This window comes from Diaphorina citri, unplaced genomic scaffold (genome assembly GCF_000475195.1).
Source record: "Diaphorina citri unplaced genomic scaffold, Diaci psyllid genome assembly version 1.1 scaffold728, whole genome shotgun sequence".
Classification (NCBI taxonomy): Eukaryota; Metazoa; Arthropoda; class Insecta; order Hemiptera; family Psyllidae; genus Diaphorina; species Diaphorina citri.
Genome location: NW_007378161.1, coordinates 263 through 21,250, shown reverse-complemented (window position 1 = coordinate 21,250; position 20,988 = coordinate 263). Strand labels below are relative to the sequence as shown.

Sequence of the window (20,988 nt, the reverse complement as noted above, 5' to 3'; positions counted from 1 at the left end):
TTAAAGTTTCCCTTTTTTTGCCCTAAACGTTTTTTGTTCGTTTTTGGGCTTGATTCCATTTTTTTTTTTTTTTTAGTTTGAAAGCGAACTTAGGAGGAAGACGGGATTTTTACCCAAAAGAAGTAAACTAGGTAATTAAAACTACAAAAAAAAGTCATTGGACTCCATTTGATACCATCGCGGCACAGACAGACAAACCAAGGGCACATTGGTCAAGCAAGGTTCAGACCTCACTCGTTAAGTTATACATGTGATATTACAGTGATTATGTTATGTTACATGTGATTATGTTACAGTGGATCAGGATGGTACGGTTGAGACCCTAGCAATGAAAAACAACTGTCAGGTAGTCATGACAACAAGCAGTGTGAAGACGCTTCTGAACAATCTTGGTGAGAACCATTATGCTGCTTCTTGGATGCTACCTGTTCATATTAAACTCATCACGGACCCTAGTACAGGTAAAAGGAAAAAATCCTTCCCAACTTAATACACGCAGATAAATTTTGTGGTTTGACTTGGACTCGTACGAAAATCTTGGTGAGAACCATTATGCTGCTTCTTGGATGCTACCTGTTCATATTAAACTCATCACGGACCCTAGTACAGGTAAAAGGAAAAAAATCCTTCCCAACTTAATACACGCAGATAAATTTTGTGGTTTGACTTGGACTCGTACGAAAAACCGTTCGACCCGAATCTGTCACGTTAGCTAGTAAAGTTGCCCACTGACTGAGGTAAAGAAACTTTGAGAAAAGTTGCCTGATTAGGTTGAATATTCTAATTTGAGTCATTTCCTTAATGTTCTTTTCACTTTCTTTATGTTCAACATTATCTTTTCTATATTTAACAGGCTTAGAGAAGAAAGTCATATTTGTAGACAAAAAACTCGCCCACAAACATCTGACCAAAACTGAGAAGATGTTTTGGTTTGGGAAAATCGCGGCCAAAAAATTCTGCTACGACTTTAGCCAACAAATCAAATCGAATGATACGAAAGGACCAAAACCAAAGAACAAACGTACCAGAGCCACTGATGAAACGAGTGATGAGAATGTTGACAAAATAGAAAACACACACAGTGACGATACTAAAGTAAATGACCCTTCTAACCATAAAGATATGACCAAAATGAATGAGGACCTTGAATCTGAAAATATCAATAAGGCAAATGAGCAACCTAAATGTAAAGACGAAGTGATTGAGCCACCTGTTACCCCTAGTAGAGTCACAAGGAGTCAAATGAAAAATCTTAAAATTTGTCTCAATGAAGACCCAAAGAAATCTGATCAGGAGACTAGTAAAACCAGTACAACTATGGATCAAAAAGCTCGTGAAAGCAATTATGATTGCCGTGGTGATAGTTCTTGCAGTGATGAAGATAGTGAGGAGGATAATGGGTAAGTTTTTTAGAGTGACTTTCGTTAAAGAAAGCGTTTACGTCTAAGAGCTGGGTTCCTTGAGGTAATGGGTAAGTTTTTTAGAGTGACTTTCGTTAAAGAAAGCGTTTACGTCTAAGAGCTGGGTTCCTTGAGGATAAAAAGTTTTTTTTTACTCCTAGCCTTTTTAGCCTCAATTTCTTGAGGTCAACCTCTACCGTTAGTAGTGGTAGCTTTGGGGTCAGATTAGAATAGCTAATGGGTAAGTTTTTTAGAGTGACTTTCGTTAAAGAAAGCGTTTACGTCTAAGAGCTGGGTTCCTTGAGGATAAAAAGTTTTGAGTGAATGATTTTACTCGAGTGGACTCGAGTTTGACTTCACTCGAGTACACTCGATTATTATTTTGTTCCACTCGAGTGGAAAAACTATTCATTGGGTTCTCTGACCCGAGTTCACTCGCGCACTCGCCACATATTATTGCAACATACAGTTTCTATTCGAGTACAAATCTATTCGTCAGAAAAACTATTCGTTTGAACGAGTTGAATGATTCACTACCCCCCTCTCCCCTCTTACTAGATGATGATGCAAGAAAGAGAACTGAAGAGGGGGAGGGGTATAGTGGTATACCCGTATGCCGAGAGTTTCCGAACGAAAACCCGAATATCAGCGACTCGCTCGCCTACTCGACTCGCGAGTGAGAAATCGGCACGGTGTAATTTCCAGGAATAAATATTCAACTCGATTAATTTCCACTCGAGTTACAACTCGAGTTGGAAAATAATCGAGTAGAAAATAATCGAGTTGAAAAATCTCACTCGAGTCCCATCACTACCTTGAGGATAAAAAGTTGCGCCTTTAAAATGTATGTACGTATTGTACGTATGTGTGTGTGTGTGTGTGTGTGTTTTTATTGAACTTACTGCACTAGCTGATTTTTTTTTACTCCTAGCCTTTTTAGCCTCAATTTCTTGAGGCCAACCTCTACCGTTAGTATTGGTAGCTTTGGGGTCAGATTAGAATAGCTATTTCGGAATAGCTATCCTATAAATCTTTTTGCCAATGGAAAAAAGGGGTTTTCAGTCTATTCACCTTGCCATTATCGTTTTACTTTGATTTGTTTCCCCCAGACTCATCATAGACGTACCATGTGACCAAGAAGATCCTGAGCAAACTGATATTGATACAACCGAGCTTAAACAAGACAGTCCTATGAGAGTGGAAGAGCCAATGTTTTGTATTCATTGGGTTCTCTGACCCGAGTTCACTCGCGCACTCGCCACATATTATTGCAACATACAGTTTCTATTCGAGTACCTACAAATCTATTCGTCAGAAAAACTATTCGTTTGAACGAGTTGAATGATTCACTACCCCCCTCTCCCCTCTTGCCTCTTACTAGATGATGATGCAAGAAAGAGAACTGAAGAGGGGGAGGGGTATAGTGGTATACCCGTATGCCGAGAGTTTCCGAACGAAAACCCGAATATCTACGACTCGCTCGCCTACTCGACTCTCGAGTGAGAAATCGGCGCGGTGTAATTTCCAGGAATAAATATTCAACTCGATTAATTTCCACTCGAGTTACAACTCGAATTGGAAAATAATCGAGTAGAAAATAATCGAGTTGAAAAATCTCACTCGAGTCCCATCACTAATGAATCCTGTTCCGAGTTCATGTTTATCTGTTCCACCGTAGATGAAACGAAAACCATTTCTGTCGATGTTACCGTTTCCAGACCATCTGGTTTCTTGGAGAGCTAATATGTCAAATGTCAATATTATATCTCTTGACTTTTTCTAGGAGGTTATCAAAAGCTCCAGGTTTATAAAGCGTTTGTACGTTCCATGTCCCAAATCGTAGGTCCAAATTCTTTCCAGGGGCGTTATCCGGTTGTGACTGTCCATTGTTGTTCCGAGGCTGGGCGTGGGTTTCACGAACGGGTTTTGTTTTTACGAGAGTGGGCTGTTAACCCAAAGCTCAACCTCCTTGGAGGGCTGTTTTTCGAGTTGTCTAGCTTTAGCCTTCTAGTCAACGCTACGCCCGCCGAGGAGAAGTGTACCGTCCTGCACTCGCAGTCAAACTGCTACTTGGAAGTACTAGCGCAACTCTTGTCACCCACCTTCGCTTTCGTGTCACTGGGACGAGCAGTATAGCACTTCCACTACTGAGTAGAGAAAGGAACTCTACCAGGTTGCGACCATCGACAGGACAAAAAAATAAATCAAGTGCCCACAAAAAATAAACAAAATTTTAAATCGATGGCACGCCGCCAATGCAGTGAAGCAGAAGTAATATTAGAGGAAAGAGGAGTGCAATGAGGGGAAAGAAAGGTAGGTACCCCTGTGTCGACAAATTTCCCTTTTATTTGTGAACCGTTACCAAATAAGCAAGTGAATAGTCAATCTCATGTGATTTTTCACGCGGAATCGAATGGTGAAACTTTTAGAACTGTCCGACTTAATGTAATAGAAAGTCGTGTGATGTTCACACCAGATTTTTTTTAGAAGGTTTGATAGAAGAAACTGTATAACTACTAAGGTCTTATTGTCCCTAAAACGAAGAGAGTAGGAAGGCAGGATAAGGAGAAAGCCAGCAGGTCCGACAACGAACCTAATCTGTTTAGGATAAAATCTACCCCTGACAAAATTATGAGGGACTGGGGCATTTAACGTGCTATGACCGTTGGCTCTTTCTGGAATTTACCCCAGGATCGATGTATAGCACTATAGCTTGATCCCGTGTTAATCCAACTTGTTGAGTCTCAAACTTCATATCACAACCTTCGTATTCTCTTTTCTTGATTTCCCAGACTAATTCCAAGGAGCCTGGCAACTCCTCGCCATATCTGTGTATTCGTGCTAAAGTGGAATACCAATGTGAATACGGGGCTGAGATGTCTACCTTGCATGAACTTCTAGATGAGTGGATCTCTCTGTATTTGAGACCCAAAACGGATCTCTTACGAGGTAAGGATAAGCTACGCTCGGCAAGGGACTGAATTGAAGGTGACATCAAGAGCATTGTTGAAGAGAACTTCTTTGACATTTTAAATAGAAAAATACACAGATAGTAACAATGATAGTGAAGGAATGAAAATTTGATGAAGTAGACAAGTAGGGAGTTATTACTTATGTGTATGTAGACGCTTGATTACCCAATACTCATTATAGGTATATTTATTTCGATAGTTGAATTTATTTTTATTGTACGAAATATTTAACTCCACGATCTAGCGCTTACAAGGGAGACGCGCTACCCTCCAAGCTAATTAGGCTGGCTAACAATAACAATATTTAATCCCAATATTCCCCCTCTATCTCCCTCCAGTTCGCGTTACCTACGATAACCTGGAAGTAATCATGACGGAATCACATAGAATTTCCGACCTATCTCATCAGATACAAAGCCAGTACCGTGTGAATCCTCGACACGTGATAGGCAATCTGACAATACTTTCAAAGATGTTGCTCACGGTGTAATTTGAACTTGATCGTTTTACATGGGCTCTGCCCCTTGATTTGTTTAAATCTGTAAAAAACGTCCTTAACATTGAAATAAATGACATTGTTTATACCTTATTTCACCTGTGTTATTCGATAACTTCGGGCTCTTTAGCGAGGTGTTGCACTTCAACTATCCAGTTTCACCAGTGTTTCACCACTCGTTTTCTTCTTTTTCTCAGCAGCAGCTCGTTTCCGCTGTTTCTTTCTACTTGAAATGGCGGCTTTCTTCTGTTTCTTCAAATCGGCCACGTTTTTCTCTGCAAAACAAACGAGTTTGATTGTGTGTGAAAGTTTTCAAATGCTGGGAATTGACTGTCAGATCATTTTCCTAAATGACCTGATACCTGATAGTCAATAAAAAGGAATTTTAATTGTGTGAAGCATAAATGCTTGTCACAAATGTCGTTCCCTGTTTAATGCACTACGCTAAATTTTATGACTTGACTTGGACTCGAACCACCAACCTCCAGATCCGAAGTCCACCGCGCTAACCACTACACCACTGAGGTTGGTACCTGATAGTCATCAATATTGACATACATTGGCCTAGCCAGTAGAAATAAGATGTTGAATGCACCAGTCCCCATTGCTAACTGAAGTGAAGTATCGCGTGGTTGGCATCCTGATGGGTGACCATCTGCCCATCTGGGCAATCGCATCGCGTGCTACTGGGTTTTCCCGGACCCACTCAGACTGGGTAAGGTTGATGTGAGTAGGCGGGTAGCTTGTCACCGAATGGAGAGTAAACTCCCTGCCATTAAAAACCTGAGCATTTACACAGTGACATTTATGTTTTTATGGGTTTTAAGGTTTAAACCCACAAAAAAGGTATCCTTTTTTAAAACTCGCGGTAGAGGGTATCCTTTTTTAAAACTCGCGGTAGAGGGCAAATGACATGCCTGTAAGCATTGTTAGACTGCTAAAAAGTTAAAAGAAATAAAGAAAAAACTCACGGTAAGACTGGTGTTTCTGCAGTTTGTTGTTTCGCCGGCAAGTAGTTATATGATCAGAGGGAGTGAAGAGAGCAGGTAGTGTTCTGTTATGCTCATGAGTGGGCGTTAGTACCGAGGGGTCTATGGGTCTCCAAGTAGCGCGGGTTATGCCCTCAGTACATTGCCAGCCTGCCATGGGGAAGTGAGACCTGCGAGGAAAATATCATTAGTAGGCGTCCACAAAGGAGAACCGACCATCGACCCTAGCCTCGTACCGATCATAACACCTAAAGAAGTCAAAGAAATCAGTCCTAAAAGAACCCTGGCCTTCGTTAGAAGTCTAGGGCTCTTCTAGATTACTAAAGGGAAAGTCACAAAAGATCTAACCAGGTCACAGTGACATAGGGCGTTTATTACAGCCGATGGGCCTACTTATACCAATAGCCTAGTATCGACCCAAGTGAAAATAAACAATCCATGATAATAAATAGAAGCGTCCTCAAATAACCCCAACCATTAATTAAAAACAAATAAAACTTGGTAGCCTAGTAGCCATCACACTGGCCTAGCACGCAGAAGTTTCGAGTTCAATTTCCGACAGCTTGGATGGAAGTTTTTTTTTTTTTTTTTTTTTTTTTTTTTTTTTTTTTTTTTTTTTTTTTTTCTCCCCTTTCTGGCCCGAAGTTATCGAATAACACAGGTGAAATAAGGTATAAACAATGTCATTTATTTCAATGTTAAGGACGTTTTTTACAGATTTAAACAAATCAAGGGGCAGAGCCCATGTAAAACGATCAAGTTCAAATTACACCGTGAGCAACATCTTTGAAAGTATTGTTACTCTTTCCTGGTTTTACTCGTATTATACCCAGTAGGTACCATAATGTATGTAGTACTTATTTTACATACCGGGAGAATGACCTAATGGCCAAGTTCCCGACATTTGAAAAATAAATCGATTTAAGTGGTAAAGGAAAAATCATTTTCTTGGCATGGAAATGTTACGTTCAACTTTTTCGTTTATCGTCGAATAAACGACGTTTTATGACACTAAAAACCCCATTTATACTATCGCTTCCGTCAGATTGGGTCTCTCTCAGTTTCATTTGAACACTAGTTGATTGCTGATGCCAGAATTGGTCAATAATTGATCACTAATACTAGATTTGGTCCACTTTTCACTGACCATCCAAAGCCACTTTGCTAAGCCATCATCTTGAGCATCTGGCGAAGTTTCTGCCTCCCTGCACTCTCTGTAATTAAAGTAGAGGGTGTGTTGTTACTATTTAGGTGCCTAGGTAGTCCAGCTAGGTACCTTTTCAATTATTTCATTACCCGTCATGGATAACGTTTTACCAGATGATAAATAATGAATCATTGATAACACAATTTCAACTGTCTTCAGAGTACATATCATTCCGGTTAAAGCTCTCCCGCCTGCGCCTTAAAAAAAGGCAGTGCTGCCAATGTCCTTGATACACTGCCTTCTAGTGAAGATGTAGGAGGAATGTTCAAGGTCTAGGAAATCTAGAGTTATTGAGTTACAAATCTAATTGAATAAAAATTAGAGTTGTGTTCAAATCCATTTGAATAAAAGTTCAAAAATCTTTTTTACTAGTTTTAGAAAATCCTCTATCTAAATAGGTAGGTACCTATTCCTATATTGTACTTACGCGAAATATTTGCCGCTAACATTCTCCAGGGAGGGATCCAGACTAGCGTACACAATAGTCTGCGCCCCTTGGCGAGGGGATTTGATAAATAGCCACACTAGAGGTTTGAGCACAACAGTTGACAACCAGCTGTCATAGTAAGAAGAGTGACGAAGTATGTCTGTGTTGACTATACCGGGATGTACAGCATTCACTGTAATACCCGTACCTGTTGAGATGAAGAAAAAGATAATAAGCAAAAAATTAGCTTGGCTCTTCACAGCGGGGGAATGCCGCAAGCTTTCTTGGAGCTCTTCCCTCAGAAGGAAACGTCGATGCATTTTTTTAGAATGAAGGATATCACAGCTGAACAAGGATGGTCAAATAACTGGGCCATTTGAGCAATGTTAGTAGAGTAATTACGAAATAACTAACTATTGTTCAAGCCAGCTTTGTTCATTGTAAAAAATAATAATAATAAAGGCAAGCTAGGTGCCTAGAACTGACCCAACGGTTTCCTAAGCGAGGGGAAAGGTCATTTGTAAAATTAATCTCGAAGAAATATTGTCCCCTAACAAAAGGCCTAGCATGGGAAAAAGTATTAAATAAAGTCTTACACCCTGAACTATTATTTTGAGCTCAAAATCAAGCAATTAAATAGCTCGTTAAACTTAACAAACAAAAAAAATTCTTACCCTCCAATCGCTTGGCCAGTTCTCTCGTGAACAGTACATTGGCTAGTTTACTTTGGTTATAGGCTTGCGTGGGATCATAGGAGTTCTCTGAGTTGAGATCCTCCTTGTTAATAGTACCACGCTTATGGGCCACACTAGACACGTTGATTATACGACTGGGTGCACTCTCCTGAAATACATAATACCATATCAAATTACACAAACTGTACCTGCTAAGGTCTTATCGTCTTGAAATCGAAGTGAGAAGGAAGACAGGGTACGAGAAAGCCGGCCGGTCCGAGAACAAACATTATCCCATCAGGATAAAATCCGCCCCGGGCGGGAATCGAACCCGCGGCCAAGCGCTTACAAGGCAGATGCGCTACCAACCAAGCTAACTACGCTATTTAAGTAGGTAGTGATAATCTGATACAAGTTAGGCGTCTACATTTGCGAACTTCCGTCACGCAAAAATAATGATAAATAAATTAATAAATACAGGTGACCATGAGCAAAGCTCACGGATACAACGATAGTTTTTTTACTTTGTAAACTTTATATTTTTACAGATTTCAACAAAATGGAGGTTGTTTGGTTTTAGGAAATATTAAATAACTTGCCTGTAATTTATCGAGGAGCAACATGGTAAGTAGAAAGTGGCCCATGTGATTGACTCCTAATTGAAGTTCGATCTTTTCTTCTGTTAACATTTTCCTACACCCGGACACTCCAGCATTGTTGATGAGTACATTAATCTTCTTGTTCTCTGGAAAGAAAATATGGTTCGTAAGAAAAACGGTCCTTAAAAGCCCCATCTTTCCTTCATTCCCCCCCCCCTCTCTTTTAACAAAAATTCCTCGAGGCTTGTTGGAGTCCTTGGACTATTGGTGTGGAAGAAAGTTACTACTTCTGAACTTGCTTCTTTTTTACTTTCCTATAATAATTAAAAATGTATTTTTACGTAATCTTGGCCTTATATCTTCAAACTTGTAGACGGGTTAAACGTTGAACTACACACTTGTGAATTAAAAATTATCTATAGTTTTCTTACTTTTTTCAACTTTATTGATACCTTCTTGACAGTTTTCATTAATTACCTTTCTTGACCTCCTCTGCAAAGGCCCTTATGGATTCCTGGGAAGCAAGATCACATTTTCTACACAGAACATATTTGTTTTTGCTTTCCAAAACGACTTCTTTCCGGGCCTGAAAAATAAGAGAGAGGAATAGGTAATATGTATCTATCTGTTAATCTTGCATATTCTTGAGAGTTCATTGCAACGGTCGTTACATTAATTTGAACACTCGTTGCTATGTTGAAAGTTGAAAGCCCAGAAGAGATTAGGTGGTAGAACAGCCCAGAAGAGGTTTAGTGTCTCCCGCGGCTATTCTAGTGTCCACGATAAAGTAAGTCTAATTAATGTACCTATCTACCTATTTTATATCTGTCTACTTCTGGACGATATGGTTTCTTTTTCATTTTTTTTTCTTCTTTTAATGAGTTCTATCCTTGGTTCTTGCTTTAATTTCTTGGTTTAATTTTTTGGTTTGATTTAATCTACAAGACCTTGTTTAGTCTGCGATGAACAAGGTATATTCTATTCTTCTATAATCTATAAATTCTATCCACCAGCACTTTACAGGTATATACATAGGTATATTCGTACGTTCAGTTCTCAGATCTAAATTTTCTCAACAGACGTAAAATTATGAATTTACCTATTACCAATAAAGAGTTCTTCCTTTACCTTTTCGCATTTATCCAAATCCCTGCACGCCATTATAACCTTGGCCTTTCTCTTGGCTAGTTCCCGTGCTATGGCTTTACCAATCCCTGTGTTAGCGCCTGTGACAATGACGATTTTACCCCGGGCCGAAGTCTCTTCCGTGTATTTAGCACCTCCAAGGACATCTCTGAAAATTCCAAGCTAGAATGAGATTTGGCGACTTTATTTGTCGCCCTGTAATGTCGGCACCCCACGAACGAGCTGCTGCTGAGAAAAAGAAGAAAACGAGTGGTGAAACACTGGTGAAACTGGATAGTTGAAGTGCAACACCTCGCTAAAGAGCCTGAAGTTATCGAATAACACAGGTGAAATAAGGTATAAACATATTGATGAGTACATTAATCTTCTTGTTCTCTGGAAAGAAAATATGGTTCGTAAGAAAAACGGTCCTTAAAAGCCCCATCTTTCCTTCATCCCCCCTCTCTTTTAACAAAAATTCCTCGAGGCTTGTTGGACTCCTTGGACTATTGGTGTGGAAGAAAGTTACTACTTCTGAACTTGCTTCTTTTTTACTTTCCTATAATAATTATAAATGTATTTTTACGTAATCTTGACCTTATAATTATCTTCAAACTTGTAGACGGGTTCAACGTTGAACTACACACTTGTGAATTAAAAATTATCTAGAGTTTTCTTTTTTTAGATTTAGATATTATTTGGTTTTTCCAACCAGGTAATACCGACCTGTTTGTGTCAAAATATTATATTATATCCTAACCTAACCTTACCCCCGCAGTACCACATCAAACACAATCACGCCGTTCACAATATTATGAACTCGGTTTCGCAGGTTTTCGCCGTTCTCACAAAACAATCGACAAATTTTCTGTTTCGGAAATACGAGCTGAGTGTCCATTCCAATCGTGACGTGGACAATGAAAGCGACCAGATTGAAACTGCTGGGACCAGTGAGCATCTTGAGCGTGGTACCAATACCACCAGTGACGATGCTATAGAAAATAATTCACAACAAACCAATGAGTGTGTACAACGAACCTCTTCCATTTCAAGTCAAAATGAAGCACAAAGGACACAACCCCATTCTCCTAGCGCATTTTCCTTGGACTCTATAAGAAGTATTATCTTTGACAAGGTAATCAGACAACTGGAGAATTCGGATGATGGTATAGATGGGACTATGTGCCGCATCTGTTACGGTACTAGTCAGGAGAACCTACTGCCAATCTGCCAATGTAGAGGATCCATAGCCCACGTACATGTTACATGCATGGAGCGATGGTTACAGGAGTGTGGCAGTGACAGCTGTGATCTCTGTCAGTTCAAGTTCATTACAGAGAGGAAACCCATGGAGACAAAACTCAGGTCGTTCCTAACCTGGCTTCGACAAACTGACAACGAAATGCAAGAGATGTGGATGGATTTGGGCGCGATGTGTGCGTTCTTTTGCTTCACCCTCCTCATGAACATATCCTCGTATCAGTACATCTTTTCGAATTCGATGAAAATCTTCAGTTCAGATGTGCCCAATCGACTTGGACTTTCCCTGACTACTGTAGGTTTGTGTTCGTTCGTCGCCCATGTTGATACGATCGTTTTGTCCTGGTTGTGCTACATTGGACTCAAACATTATGCGCGATGGCATTCCTGGTATAGGAGGAGGTCGATGCGGCTGAGAATAGTCCTACCTGATCCTATTATGAGAGAAATGTGAACGAAAAACACTGGATTGAAATGAGCAAAAGCTTATGTAACAAAATCAACCTTTGTTTGTTCTTTGTGTCGAAAAAACTATAGGATTTTGCTATCAATATCGGACGTTATTAAATAATAATAATAGGTACATGAGGCATGAGGTGCACTGCAAGAGTAAATAGGTACCAGTATGAAAAAATTATAATTAACAGAATTTTGTAACACCCAGTATACTCATAGAGCATCGTCTGAAAAGACCTTCCTTTACCCAGTATACTCATAGAGCATCGTGTGAAAAGACCTTCCTTATCAGTTCCAAATGTTGGTCTTGCTAGTTGCTAGCTTCACACTATAAAAAGTAAACAAACGTGCCTGACTGAAAGGAAAGCTGAAAGTAAAAATTTGAAATCAGTGGATATTGCATCTCTTTTTGGTTATTTTCTCTTGTGTAATTTAATTTTGAAGTAGGGCTTTTACAGTCATTAAGTACCGCCTTCTCTAGAGACCAAGAAGAGAAAATGTAAGTGTTCAATTTCGTATGGATATAAAACTCTTATGGCCAGGATCACAACCAGAGTTCAAACTGAGTTGTAACAAAGCATCGTGCAATGCAATGCAAATGATGTACCTACCTACTATAGGCCATTACTAGTTGAGTATCGGTACAAAAATTCTCGGATACCTACATGAAAAACGTTCACATTCATCAGATTTGATTTTACGTGCAACGTGCAATGCAAATGCTTTGCACGTTGCATTGCACAAGTCTGGACCACCATTAAGAAGAAAAAGTGATGAAATGTAGCCCAAATTTTCAAAACCTTTGCTATCAATTTATTATATCCTAAAGTCATTTTAAGTTCAACATTACAAGAGTTCCTTTTATAGTAACAGCAGCTCTGATAAATGATTCATCTCTGTGAAACTTATGTTGTCCCACACAGCTTCAACACCCACAACATTTTGTTTATGAGCCAACACTATCATAGTAATTTTATCTTTACTATCATGATGAATAAACCTCTTTCAAATTAACTACTGAGTAGTGATGGGCCGAGTGAATGATTTTACTCGAGTGGACTCGAGTTTGACTTCACTCGAACAAGAGCAGTAATCAACTCGTAACTTATTTGTGATCAACTTGAAGGGGTGACATTTGTTCTTAGCTCAGTTATTAGTTGGACCAGTACGTACTTTGGCAAGACAAACGCAAGTTCTAGGCATAACTATCTCAATATGTATTTATTCATTGATACAATAAGTGCTAGTGCAAGAAATTGACTCGTACATTACCGAGCATCTAGATTTTATTCAACTTTGCACTTCCTCTGTCTTTGATTGTGAAAAAGTTAAGCAGCGAGTAAGAAAATTTCATACATTTCAACAAATAAATTTATTTGTTGAAATGTATGAAATTTTCTTAACATAGTTGATGTCCACCACTCCATACAAGACTCTAACGTATGCTGCCCTGTACGTTCTGAGTAGAATCATAATCAGACCTTGCTGAGTTTCTTGAGAAGAAGTATGCCAATTACAATTGACAATAGAGCGCCGTACCATTTCGTTGCATCTTTCTAGCCTCTCAGAAGCATTACAGACGACCATGTATGAAATGAAAACCGTGCCAAATTCAACCACATAGCGGACGAATGCTCGTTTTGAATAGACTTTTTTGGGCGCAAATAGTTGATAGGCGCTTGTGATGAGAAGGATAATAGAGTAAACCATCTTACATACGTAAACATAGGTCATGCAGTCGTAGTACTGGAATAAAAAAGATTTTTCGGTTACAATTCTTCATTATTTATGTACTTCTTGATTATTTGATTATTTACCATAATACTAACGAAACCTATTGGTCAGTTACTTTGACTCTTCCAGCTCCCGAGCTCAGCTCCCAGAGTGCGGACCTCAAAGTATCTTCCACCTCGATAGTGATCACTGTAATGACAAGTGTCATAGCAAACATACCTCATTGCTCTCATCAGAATAATATGTTGTATAATGTAAAAAAAAAAATATATGTACTTACTCGCTTTGTAATGGCAATGATTCTGTTGTGATAGGTAATAATCTGACGAAGGAACCGTTTCTCGTATTTAATTTTTCGGTTTATCGTGATCCACCTATTTCCTTTATCACTACCAGCTTTCATCTTCAGTTTTTCCCCAGGAGATAGGACATATTGGTTCAATGAGATGTCGGTGTATTCACTGGTCGCGATGCTCCTTCCCAATCAATGCAATCCCGTAACATAAAGACTCAGAAGTTGAGAGAGAATCGTTTGCCGTATTTCCGATGGTACATCTGTTTCAAACGAATTTCCTCTTCTGGTTACATTGGGACGAAGTAGAAATCAAAAAATGCCACTAGAAAAGCAAGAATGGAAATGACTGGTAAACAAAAGAGTTGTTGAATTAATATTGCTCCCCCTGTAACTGAATCATATACGAGCATACCAAAGTAATTGGATTGCTTTGTAAACAGTGTTGAGGATAAAAATAAGATGTTGGTACTTACCTACACAGATAATTCTGCAATGTCGAGATCCTCGACAGATAAAAATAAGATATGTATGTACTTACTTACGAGGAGAATCACCGAGCAAACAATGACCATAATGATTTTGTTTGGCCAATATTTTAGCCGATAACATTTTGAAGAGCTCGTCCAAAATGTCCAGGTATTCCTGAATAACGAAGGTCATGAGTAAAACGTCCGTGTAGAGGCCTGATATGAACATAGAGTCTAGGAGGCATTGTAGAAACTCAGATAGATCTTGAATGGATAGATAGAAGGTACTGACCGTGTTGAATATAACTACGAGGATCATGAATGTGTGAACGCACAGGTGATAGAAGTGATGAAGTTTTCGCTGCCATGGCTGATGATGCTGCTGGTAAACCTCAGGCAAATGAAACAGACCAGCCAGGTGGCCAATGTATAAGATTTTTCTGTAGAGAAATAAATTATTGTCCATGACGTATCGTGTTGACGCTGGCAAGGGTGTTCAAGTAATGGTTATGTCGTGTTAACACGGAGAAAACGAACACTCTTCAGTTGTCAAATGAATATCGAAGAAGGATAATTTCATCAAGAACTGACTTATCATCAAATTATTAATCAAGAACTGACTTATCATCAAATTATTATTAATCATATAGGACGTGATGTAGATGAGGTATCTGGCACATGTTTACAATCTAATAAGCACCTACTTACATGTCGGTAGGGACGGGGGTTCGAACCCACTCTTAGAAGTAGGAGAATCATTTTGCTAATTTCATCAAAATCAGATGAACTGCTCAAGAATAATGGTGAAACAACAAACACAGGGAAGATGGATAAACTTGAAAAATAAAACTTGGAACTCCCTTTGTTTGAAAAGGGACAAACTTGTGTAAAATTTAACAAAGTATGTACCTATTTCCCACTTGTTTCAGACAAAAATAACTGAGGCCAAGTCAGTATACCCATCTGTATACCGTAATATCAACACTGTGCCTTTGACATTGAGTGGAGAAGAATCAGAACAAATATATTTGTCCCATGTGTCAGAGTTACAAAGTGAGGTAAGAAATTTTTGACAAAATATATTTTAACTTTTTTAACACATTTCATTAATGCCTTCATAATAACAGCCACTTCTTTGTGTATGATTTTGTATTTTACTGTTAAACTGTTTTGGACTTGGTGGGGCGGAGTGCTACCACACTCCTCAAACATATTTTTTCCTTTGTTTAGTAGCTAAGGTATCAATCCCCAAACTAAAAAGAAGAGGGAAAAAATCTGAATTCTTGCACTATTTTTTCCAGGGTACTTATCATGAAATCTCTCAACCAATCAGAATCCAGGATGAATATCATTTGACTACAGACCCCAAGGTCATGTCATCATGGCTTCAGTTCATAGAGAAAAATTCAATGCCAGATTCAGAGTCTTTGTGTTGTAAGTTATTGCTCTCTTCACTCCCTCTGATCATATAACTACTTGCCGGCGAAACAACAAACTGCAGAAACACCAGTCTTACCGTGAGTTTTTTCTTCATTTCTTTTAACTTTTTAGCAGTCTAACAATGCTTACAGGCATGTCATTTGCCCTCTACCGCGAGTTTGAAAAAATGATAACTTTTTTGTGGGTTTAAACCTTAAAACCCATAAAAACATAAACATCACTGTGTAACGGCTCAAGTTTTTAATGGCAGGGAGTTTACTCTCCATTCGGTGACAAGCTACCCGCCTACTCACATCAACCTTACCCAGTCTGAGTGGGTCCGGGAAAACCCAGTAGCACGCGATTGCTTAGATGGTGACCCATCAGAATACCAACCAGGCGCGATACTTAACTTCAGTTAGCAATGGGGACTGGTGTATTCAACATCCTATTTCTACTGGCTAGGCCAATGTATGTCAATATTGATGACTATCAAGTAGGTACCAACCTCAGTGGTGTAGTGGTTAGCGCGGTGGACTTCGGATCTGGAGGTTGGTGGTTCGAGTCCATGTCAAGTCATAAAATTTAGCGTAGTGCATTAAGCAGGGAACGACATTCGTGACAAGCATTTATGCTTAACACAATTAAAATTCCTTTTTTTTACTATCAGGTATCAGGTCATTTAGGAAAATGATCAAGGTTGGTGGTTCGAGTCCAAGTCAAGTCATAAAATTTAGCGTAGTGCATTAAACAGGGAACGACATTTGTGACAAGCATTTATGCTTCACACAATTAAAATTCCTTTTTATTGACTATCAGGTATCAGGTCATTTAGGAAAATGATCTGACAGTCAATTCCCAGCATTTGAAAACTTTCACACACAATCAAACTCGTTTGTTTTGCAGAGAAAAACGTGGCCGATTTGAAGAAACAGAAGAAAGCCGCCATTTCAAGTAGAAAGAAACAGCGGAAACGAGCTGCTGCTGAGAAAAAGAAGAAAACGAGTGGTGAAACACTGGTGAAACTGGATAGTTGAAGTGCAACACCTCGCTAAAGAGCCCGAAGTTATCGAATAACACAGGTGAAATAAGGTATAAACAATTGATCCTATTATGAGAGAAATGTGAACGAAAAACACTGGATTGAAATGAGCAAAAGCTTATGTAACAAAATCAACCTTTGTTTGTTCTCTGTGTCGAAAAAAACTATAGGTTTTTGCTATCAATATCGGACGTTATTAAATAATAATAGGTACATGAGGCATGAGGTGCACTGCAAGAGTAAATAGGTACCAGTATGAAAAAATTATAATTTACAGAATTTTGTAACACCCAGTATACTCATAGCCCATAGAGCATCGTGTGAAAAGACCTTCCTTTTCAGTTCCAAATGTTGGTCAGTTGGTCTTGCTAGCTTCACACTATAAAAAGTAAACAAACGTGCCTGACTGAAAGGAAAGTCATATTTGAAGCCCTGGTCATATTCGTATGCTCCACCACTGGCCAAGGAGATCCCCCGGACAATATGAAGACGTTTTGGAAGTTTTTGCTGCGGAAAAACTTGCCTCCCACTTCCTTGCAGACAATGAAGTAAGTTTTTTTTTTCCTTTAAAGAGCTTTAACTCTGCGGACAGTAGGTTGTTCGCGTTGATATCCCTAGGTTGAATAGATTGAGGGTTTTGAGGTATAAGAATAGAGAATCGACATCTTCAACATCGTCAGATAGGGAGGTATGAAGTAAGTTTGTTGTCATGTGAGTATGGCTCATTCAGTAGTAAAGTCTTAAGGCCATTTTGTAGTGTGAGTCCTTCAACAGATGGCTCCCTAGTAGTCCCTAATGAGGTGCTAGGTCAACATGAAGACACTATATTGGAATTTATTTGTAAAGTATATGAAATTTAAACACCACAACCTCCACGCAAATTTCAATTGCAAATCCATAAATATACAAATGGGGTTTCAGGTTTGCAGTGCTGGGGCTCGGAGATTCCTCGTACGTCAAATTTAACTTCGTCGCCAAAAAGTTACACCGACGTCTGGAAAGTTTGGGCGCTACGCCGCTGACTGAAGTAGGTCTAGCCGATGATCAGCATGATCTGGGTGCTGACGCAGTGGTGGATCCCTGGCTCAGAGGTCTGTGGAGCAAGTTGAGGCAGCAGTATGGACATAGTGTTGTTCTGAGTCAGGGAGATGCTGATCAAGAGAGGACAAGAACAGTGCCATTTTCTAGGTAAGATACATGCAGAGTGTTTATAAAGTCCGGGGACCCCTGAATAATTTTTGAATGGCTTAAGATTTGAAGTTGAAATTTAGGGTAATCTTTTATCTACTAAAATGCCATTTTTCAACGCACTTGCCGAATTTCGGGTCGGCCCCGTGGGGCCAACTTCAAAATCCTAAATAGGAACCCCCTATTTAGGAAAGAAAAAAAACGAAATTTTTTGGCACATGTTTAGGCTTTATTTTCTCATCAATTTTCTGTGGTTTATTATTTGTACCTACATTACAGGTGGAATGTATCTCTACTGGACAATCATCACGAGACATCTCCCTTGTGCACAGACAACAATATCAGCTTGGAACAAACACAACTTACTCAGTTACTATCTAACGAGAGACTTACGCCAGAGTCGCACTTCCAAGTAGGTAAACATAAACAATATTAATTTATTTGAAACATTTATTTTATGTTTTTTCGACTTTGTGCTTGGAATTCGGGGTGCACTCAGTCTCGCGAGTAGCTACTTTAATCGAGTAGCGATCAGTGGCGGCATTAGAAGTGTGAAAAGATTATTGAAACAGTCATTAAGTATACCATAAAAAAACTATAAATCCCACAGGAATATTCGCAAACAGGTACTTACTTTAGCAGTAAAGTTCCACCTATTAGGGATCCTATAGCACTCAATGTCACCAATGGTTTAGTTAATTTAAAATTGGGTATCTGCATTTCTGATTATAAGGAAGGTGTTTTCACAAGAACACTATCTTATCGCTTATCACTCTCCAAATTAGCATTATTTCAAACCTTATCACTACTTTCTTTTAAAAATTTGCAGTTGCACTTTTTTATTTTATGCGTGTGAATTTAGCAATGGATTATGCATGAGATGAGAGTGATTCCAAAGAGGTAAAAGAGTCCTCATACCGGGTGACTCAGAATTTCATCATGTCAATTTCGTACTACTTTGACGCAATTTTCTACTCGTAAAATTAGGTAGGTATTATGTTTTGTAGGAATTAGGTGATAAATTTTATTTTATTTTTATTTTTTTTTTCAGATGATGTCTTCTCATAAGTTGTTGATATTGTATGCTAGCCAAACTGGGACTGCACAAGAAGTGGCAGAAAGAATTTGGAGAGAGTCAAAGAAGTGAGTATATTTTATTCTGGAAAGAAAAAAAAAATGAAGCAAGAGCAGTAATCAACTCGCAACTTATTTGTGATCAACTTGAAGGGGTGACATTTGTTCTTAGCTCAGTTATTAGTTGGACCAGTACTTTGGCAAGACAAACGCAAGTTCTATGTAGATGAGGTATCTCGCACATGTTTACAATCTATAAGCACCTACTTACATGTCGGTAGGGACGGGGGTTCGAACCCACTCTAACCACTATTATATATTATTTTAATTAATTATTAAATGATAGGTTTAATGTTTTGCTTGAGCATCTGGCGAAGTTTCTGCCTCCCTGCACTCTCTGTAATTAAAGTAGAGGGTGTGTTGTTACTATTTAGGTGCCTAGGTAGTTCAGCTAGGTACCTTTTTAATTATTTCATTACCCGTCATGGATAATGTTTTACTTTCAAGATCCTTAACTCCCAAATAGATACCCCTGACTTATTAGGCAAAATCAACATCAGTGCTCCCGGTAGATATTCTCGTCATACCTGACCTTTCTATACATCTCATGCTCGCTATAACTATCTTATCCACCACACCCACCCACCACACACACAAACCTATCACATACACACACCCACACCCACACCCACATAATGTTTTGTGGTGAATCGAAATGCCTTTTGCAGTTCTTTCACATAATATATTGTATAGGCACCGAAAACAAAAGCAACTACGTATTAACATGCTCTACTGTGTGTCCTGAAATATGTGTAATTACATGATAGACAAATAGACATGAATTGTTTCGGAAAACAAGTCATCATCAACTCATCATTATTCCATTATTTCCGTTCAAACTTAAACGCCCGTCGCCGTTTTATATTGAGTACCTTCGTTCGAAATGTCTATAAACAAGAAAAATACTGACTTATTAAATCAAGCAACTCTATTCCATTATTTCCGTTCAAACTTAAACGCCCGTCGCCGTTTTATATTGAGTACCTTCGTTCGAAATGTCTATAAACAAGAAAAATATTGACTTATTAAATCTAGCAACTCTTTTTAACCTTGTCTCATTTTCATTTTCAGTCATGGATTTGACGGTCCAATAAGTTCAATGGATGATCACCCGATCAACAGTCTCATATTTGAAACCTTGTCTAATTTTAATTTTCAGTCATGGATGCTATGACTCGAATTTTTAACCTTGTCTAATTTTAATTTTCAGTCATGGATGCTAGGCTAGGACTCGACTTTTTAACCTTGTCTAATTTTCATTTTCAGTCATGGATTTGACGGTCCAATAAGTTCAATGGATGATCACCCGATCAACAGTCTCATATTTGAAGCCCTGGTCATATTCGTATGCTCCACCACTGGCCAAGGAGATCCCCCGGACAATATGAAGACGTTTTGGAAGTTTTTACTGCGGAAAAACTTGCCTCCCACTTCCTTGCAGACAATGAAGTAAGTTTTTTTTCCCCTTTAAAGAGCTTTAACTCTGCGGACAGTAGGTTGTTCGCGTTGATATCCCTAGGTTGAATAGATTGAGGGTTTTGAGGTACCTATAAGAATTTAAGAATAGAGAATCGACATCTTCAACATCGTCAGATAGGGAGGTATGAAGTAAGTTTGTTGTCATGTGAGTATGGTTCATTCAGTAGTAAAGTCTTGAGGCCATTTTGTAGTGTGAGTCCTTCAACAGATGGCTCCCTAGTAGTCCCTAATGAGGTGCTAGGTCAACATGAAGACACTATATTGGAATTTATTTGTAAAATATATGAAATTTAAACACCACAACCCCCACGCAAATTTAAATTGCAAATCCATAAATATACAAATGGGGTTTCAGGTTTGCAGTGCTGGGGCTCGGAGATTCCTCGTACGTCAAGACAGTGCAGCGGGATAGGCATAACTTTGAACCGTCGCCATTTTGAATCAAGATGGAATGTGACAATTTTAAGTAGCCTATGTCACCCGGAGTACTTTGCTTAACAACCACGAAAAATTTCATCAAAATCGGTCCAGCCGTTTTTGCGTGAAAAGAGGACAACCAAAGGTCTATTTAGCGTGACAGACAGACATACACACAGACAGAAATTTTTCTAATGTGATTTTTGGA

At 38.9% G+C, this 20,988-nt stretch overlaps 5 protein-coding genes across 5 annotated transcripts in view; 3 read left to right on the top strand and 2 right to left on the bottom strand.

The window, feature by feature from the left end:
• The window catches only part of LOC103511574, a gene marked incomplete in the record, with an annotated part of 7,083 nt that extends 2,221 nt beyond the window's left edge, over positions 1-4,862 (top strand). The window contains 5 exon segments of the mRNA XM_008476298.3: positions 297-461; positions 854-1,400; positions 2,510-2,627; positions 4,193-4,349; positions 4,711-4,862. Of these exon segments, the coding sequence (XP_008474520.1) occupies positions 297-461; positions 854-1,400; positions 2,510-2,627; positions 4,193-4,349; positions 4,711-4,862 (1,139 nt within the window).
• On the bottom strand, positions 4,837-6,031 carry LOC103511566. Its single transcript, XM_008476291.2, has 2 exons — positions 5,840-6,031; positions 4,837-5,143 (listed from the first exon to the last, which is right to left on the bottom strand). Exons 1-2 carry the CDS (start codon positions 6,012-6,014, stop codon positions 5,013-5,015), a joined length of 306 nt encoding a protein of 101 aa, XP_008474513.1. The 5' UTR covers positions 6,015-6,031; the 3' UTR covers positions 4,837-5,012.
• Positions 6,032-6,524: 493 nt separating this feature from the next.
• LOC103511567 (retinol dehydrogenase 13) lies at positions 6,525-18,612 on the bottom strand. Its single transcript, XM_008476292.3, has 7 exons — positions 18,385-18,612; positions 9,893-10,058; positions 9,242-9,350; positions 8,765-8,910; positions 8,166-8,334; positions 7,492-7,699; positions 6,525-7,071 (listed from the first exon to the last, which is right to left on the bottom strand). The coding sequence occupies exons 1-7, from the start codon at positions 18,468-18,470 to the stop codon at positions 6,921-6,923; spliced, it is 1,035 nt and encodes a 344-aa protein (XP_008474514.1). The 5' UTR covers positions 18,471-18,612; the 3' UTR covers positions 6,525-6,920.
• On the top strand, positions 10,588-11,673 carry LOC113468420 (E3 ubiquitin-protein ligase MARCH3-like). The gene has a single exon (XM_026825302.1). It carries the CDS (start codon positions 10,704-10,706, stop codon positions 11,601-11,603), a length of 900 nt encoding a protein of 299 aa, XP_026681103.1. The 5' UTR covers positions 10,588-10,703; the 3' UTR covers positions 11,604-11,673.
• On the top strand, positions 15,539-20,775 carry LOC103511573 (NADPH-dependent diflavin oxidoreductase 1-like; the record flags this gene model as incomplete). Its single annotated transcript, XM_026825299.1, has 5 exons — positions 15,539-15,618; positions 16,427-16,612; positions 18,802-18,893; positions 20,151-20,333; positions 20,719-20,775. Coding segments are annotated over exons 3-5 (332 nt in total), but the record flags the coding sequence as incomplete, so codon positions are not given.
• Positions 20,776-20,988: the final 213 nt, after the last annotated feature.

Coding starts and splice junctions, on each gene's coding strand:
- LOC103511566 (XM_008476291.2), bottom strand. CDS start 6,014: ATGGCAGGCTGGCAATGTACTGAGGGCATAACCCGCGCTACTTGGAGA. Junction 5,144..5,839: donor GCAGAAACACCAGTCTTACC/GTGAGTTTTTTC, acceptor TTTGTTTTGCAG/AGAAAAACGTGGCCGATTTG.
- LOC113468420 (XM_026825302.1), top strand. CDS start 10,704: ATGAACTCGGTTTCGCAGGTTTTCGCCGTTCTCACAAAACAATCGACA.
- LOC103511567 (XM_008476292.3), bottom strand. CDS start 18,470: ATGCAGATACCCAATTTTAAATTAACTAAACCATTGGTGACATTGAGT. Junction 9,351..9,892: donor ATTTGGATAAATGCGAAAAG/GTAAAGGAAGAA, acceptor CTTATTTTTCAG/GCCCGGAAAGAAGTCGTTTT. Junction 7,700..8,165: donor ACTGGCCAAGCGATTGGAGG/GTAAGAATTTTT, acceptor TCATCTCAACAG/GTACGGGTATTACAGTGAAT.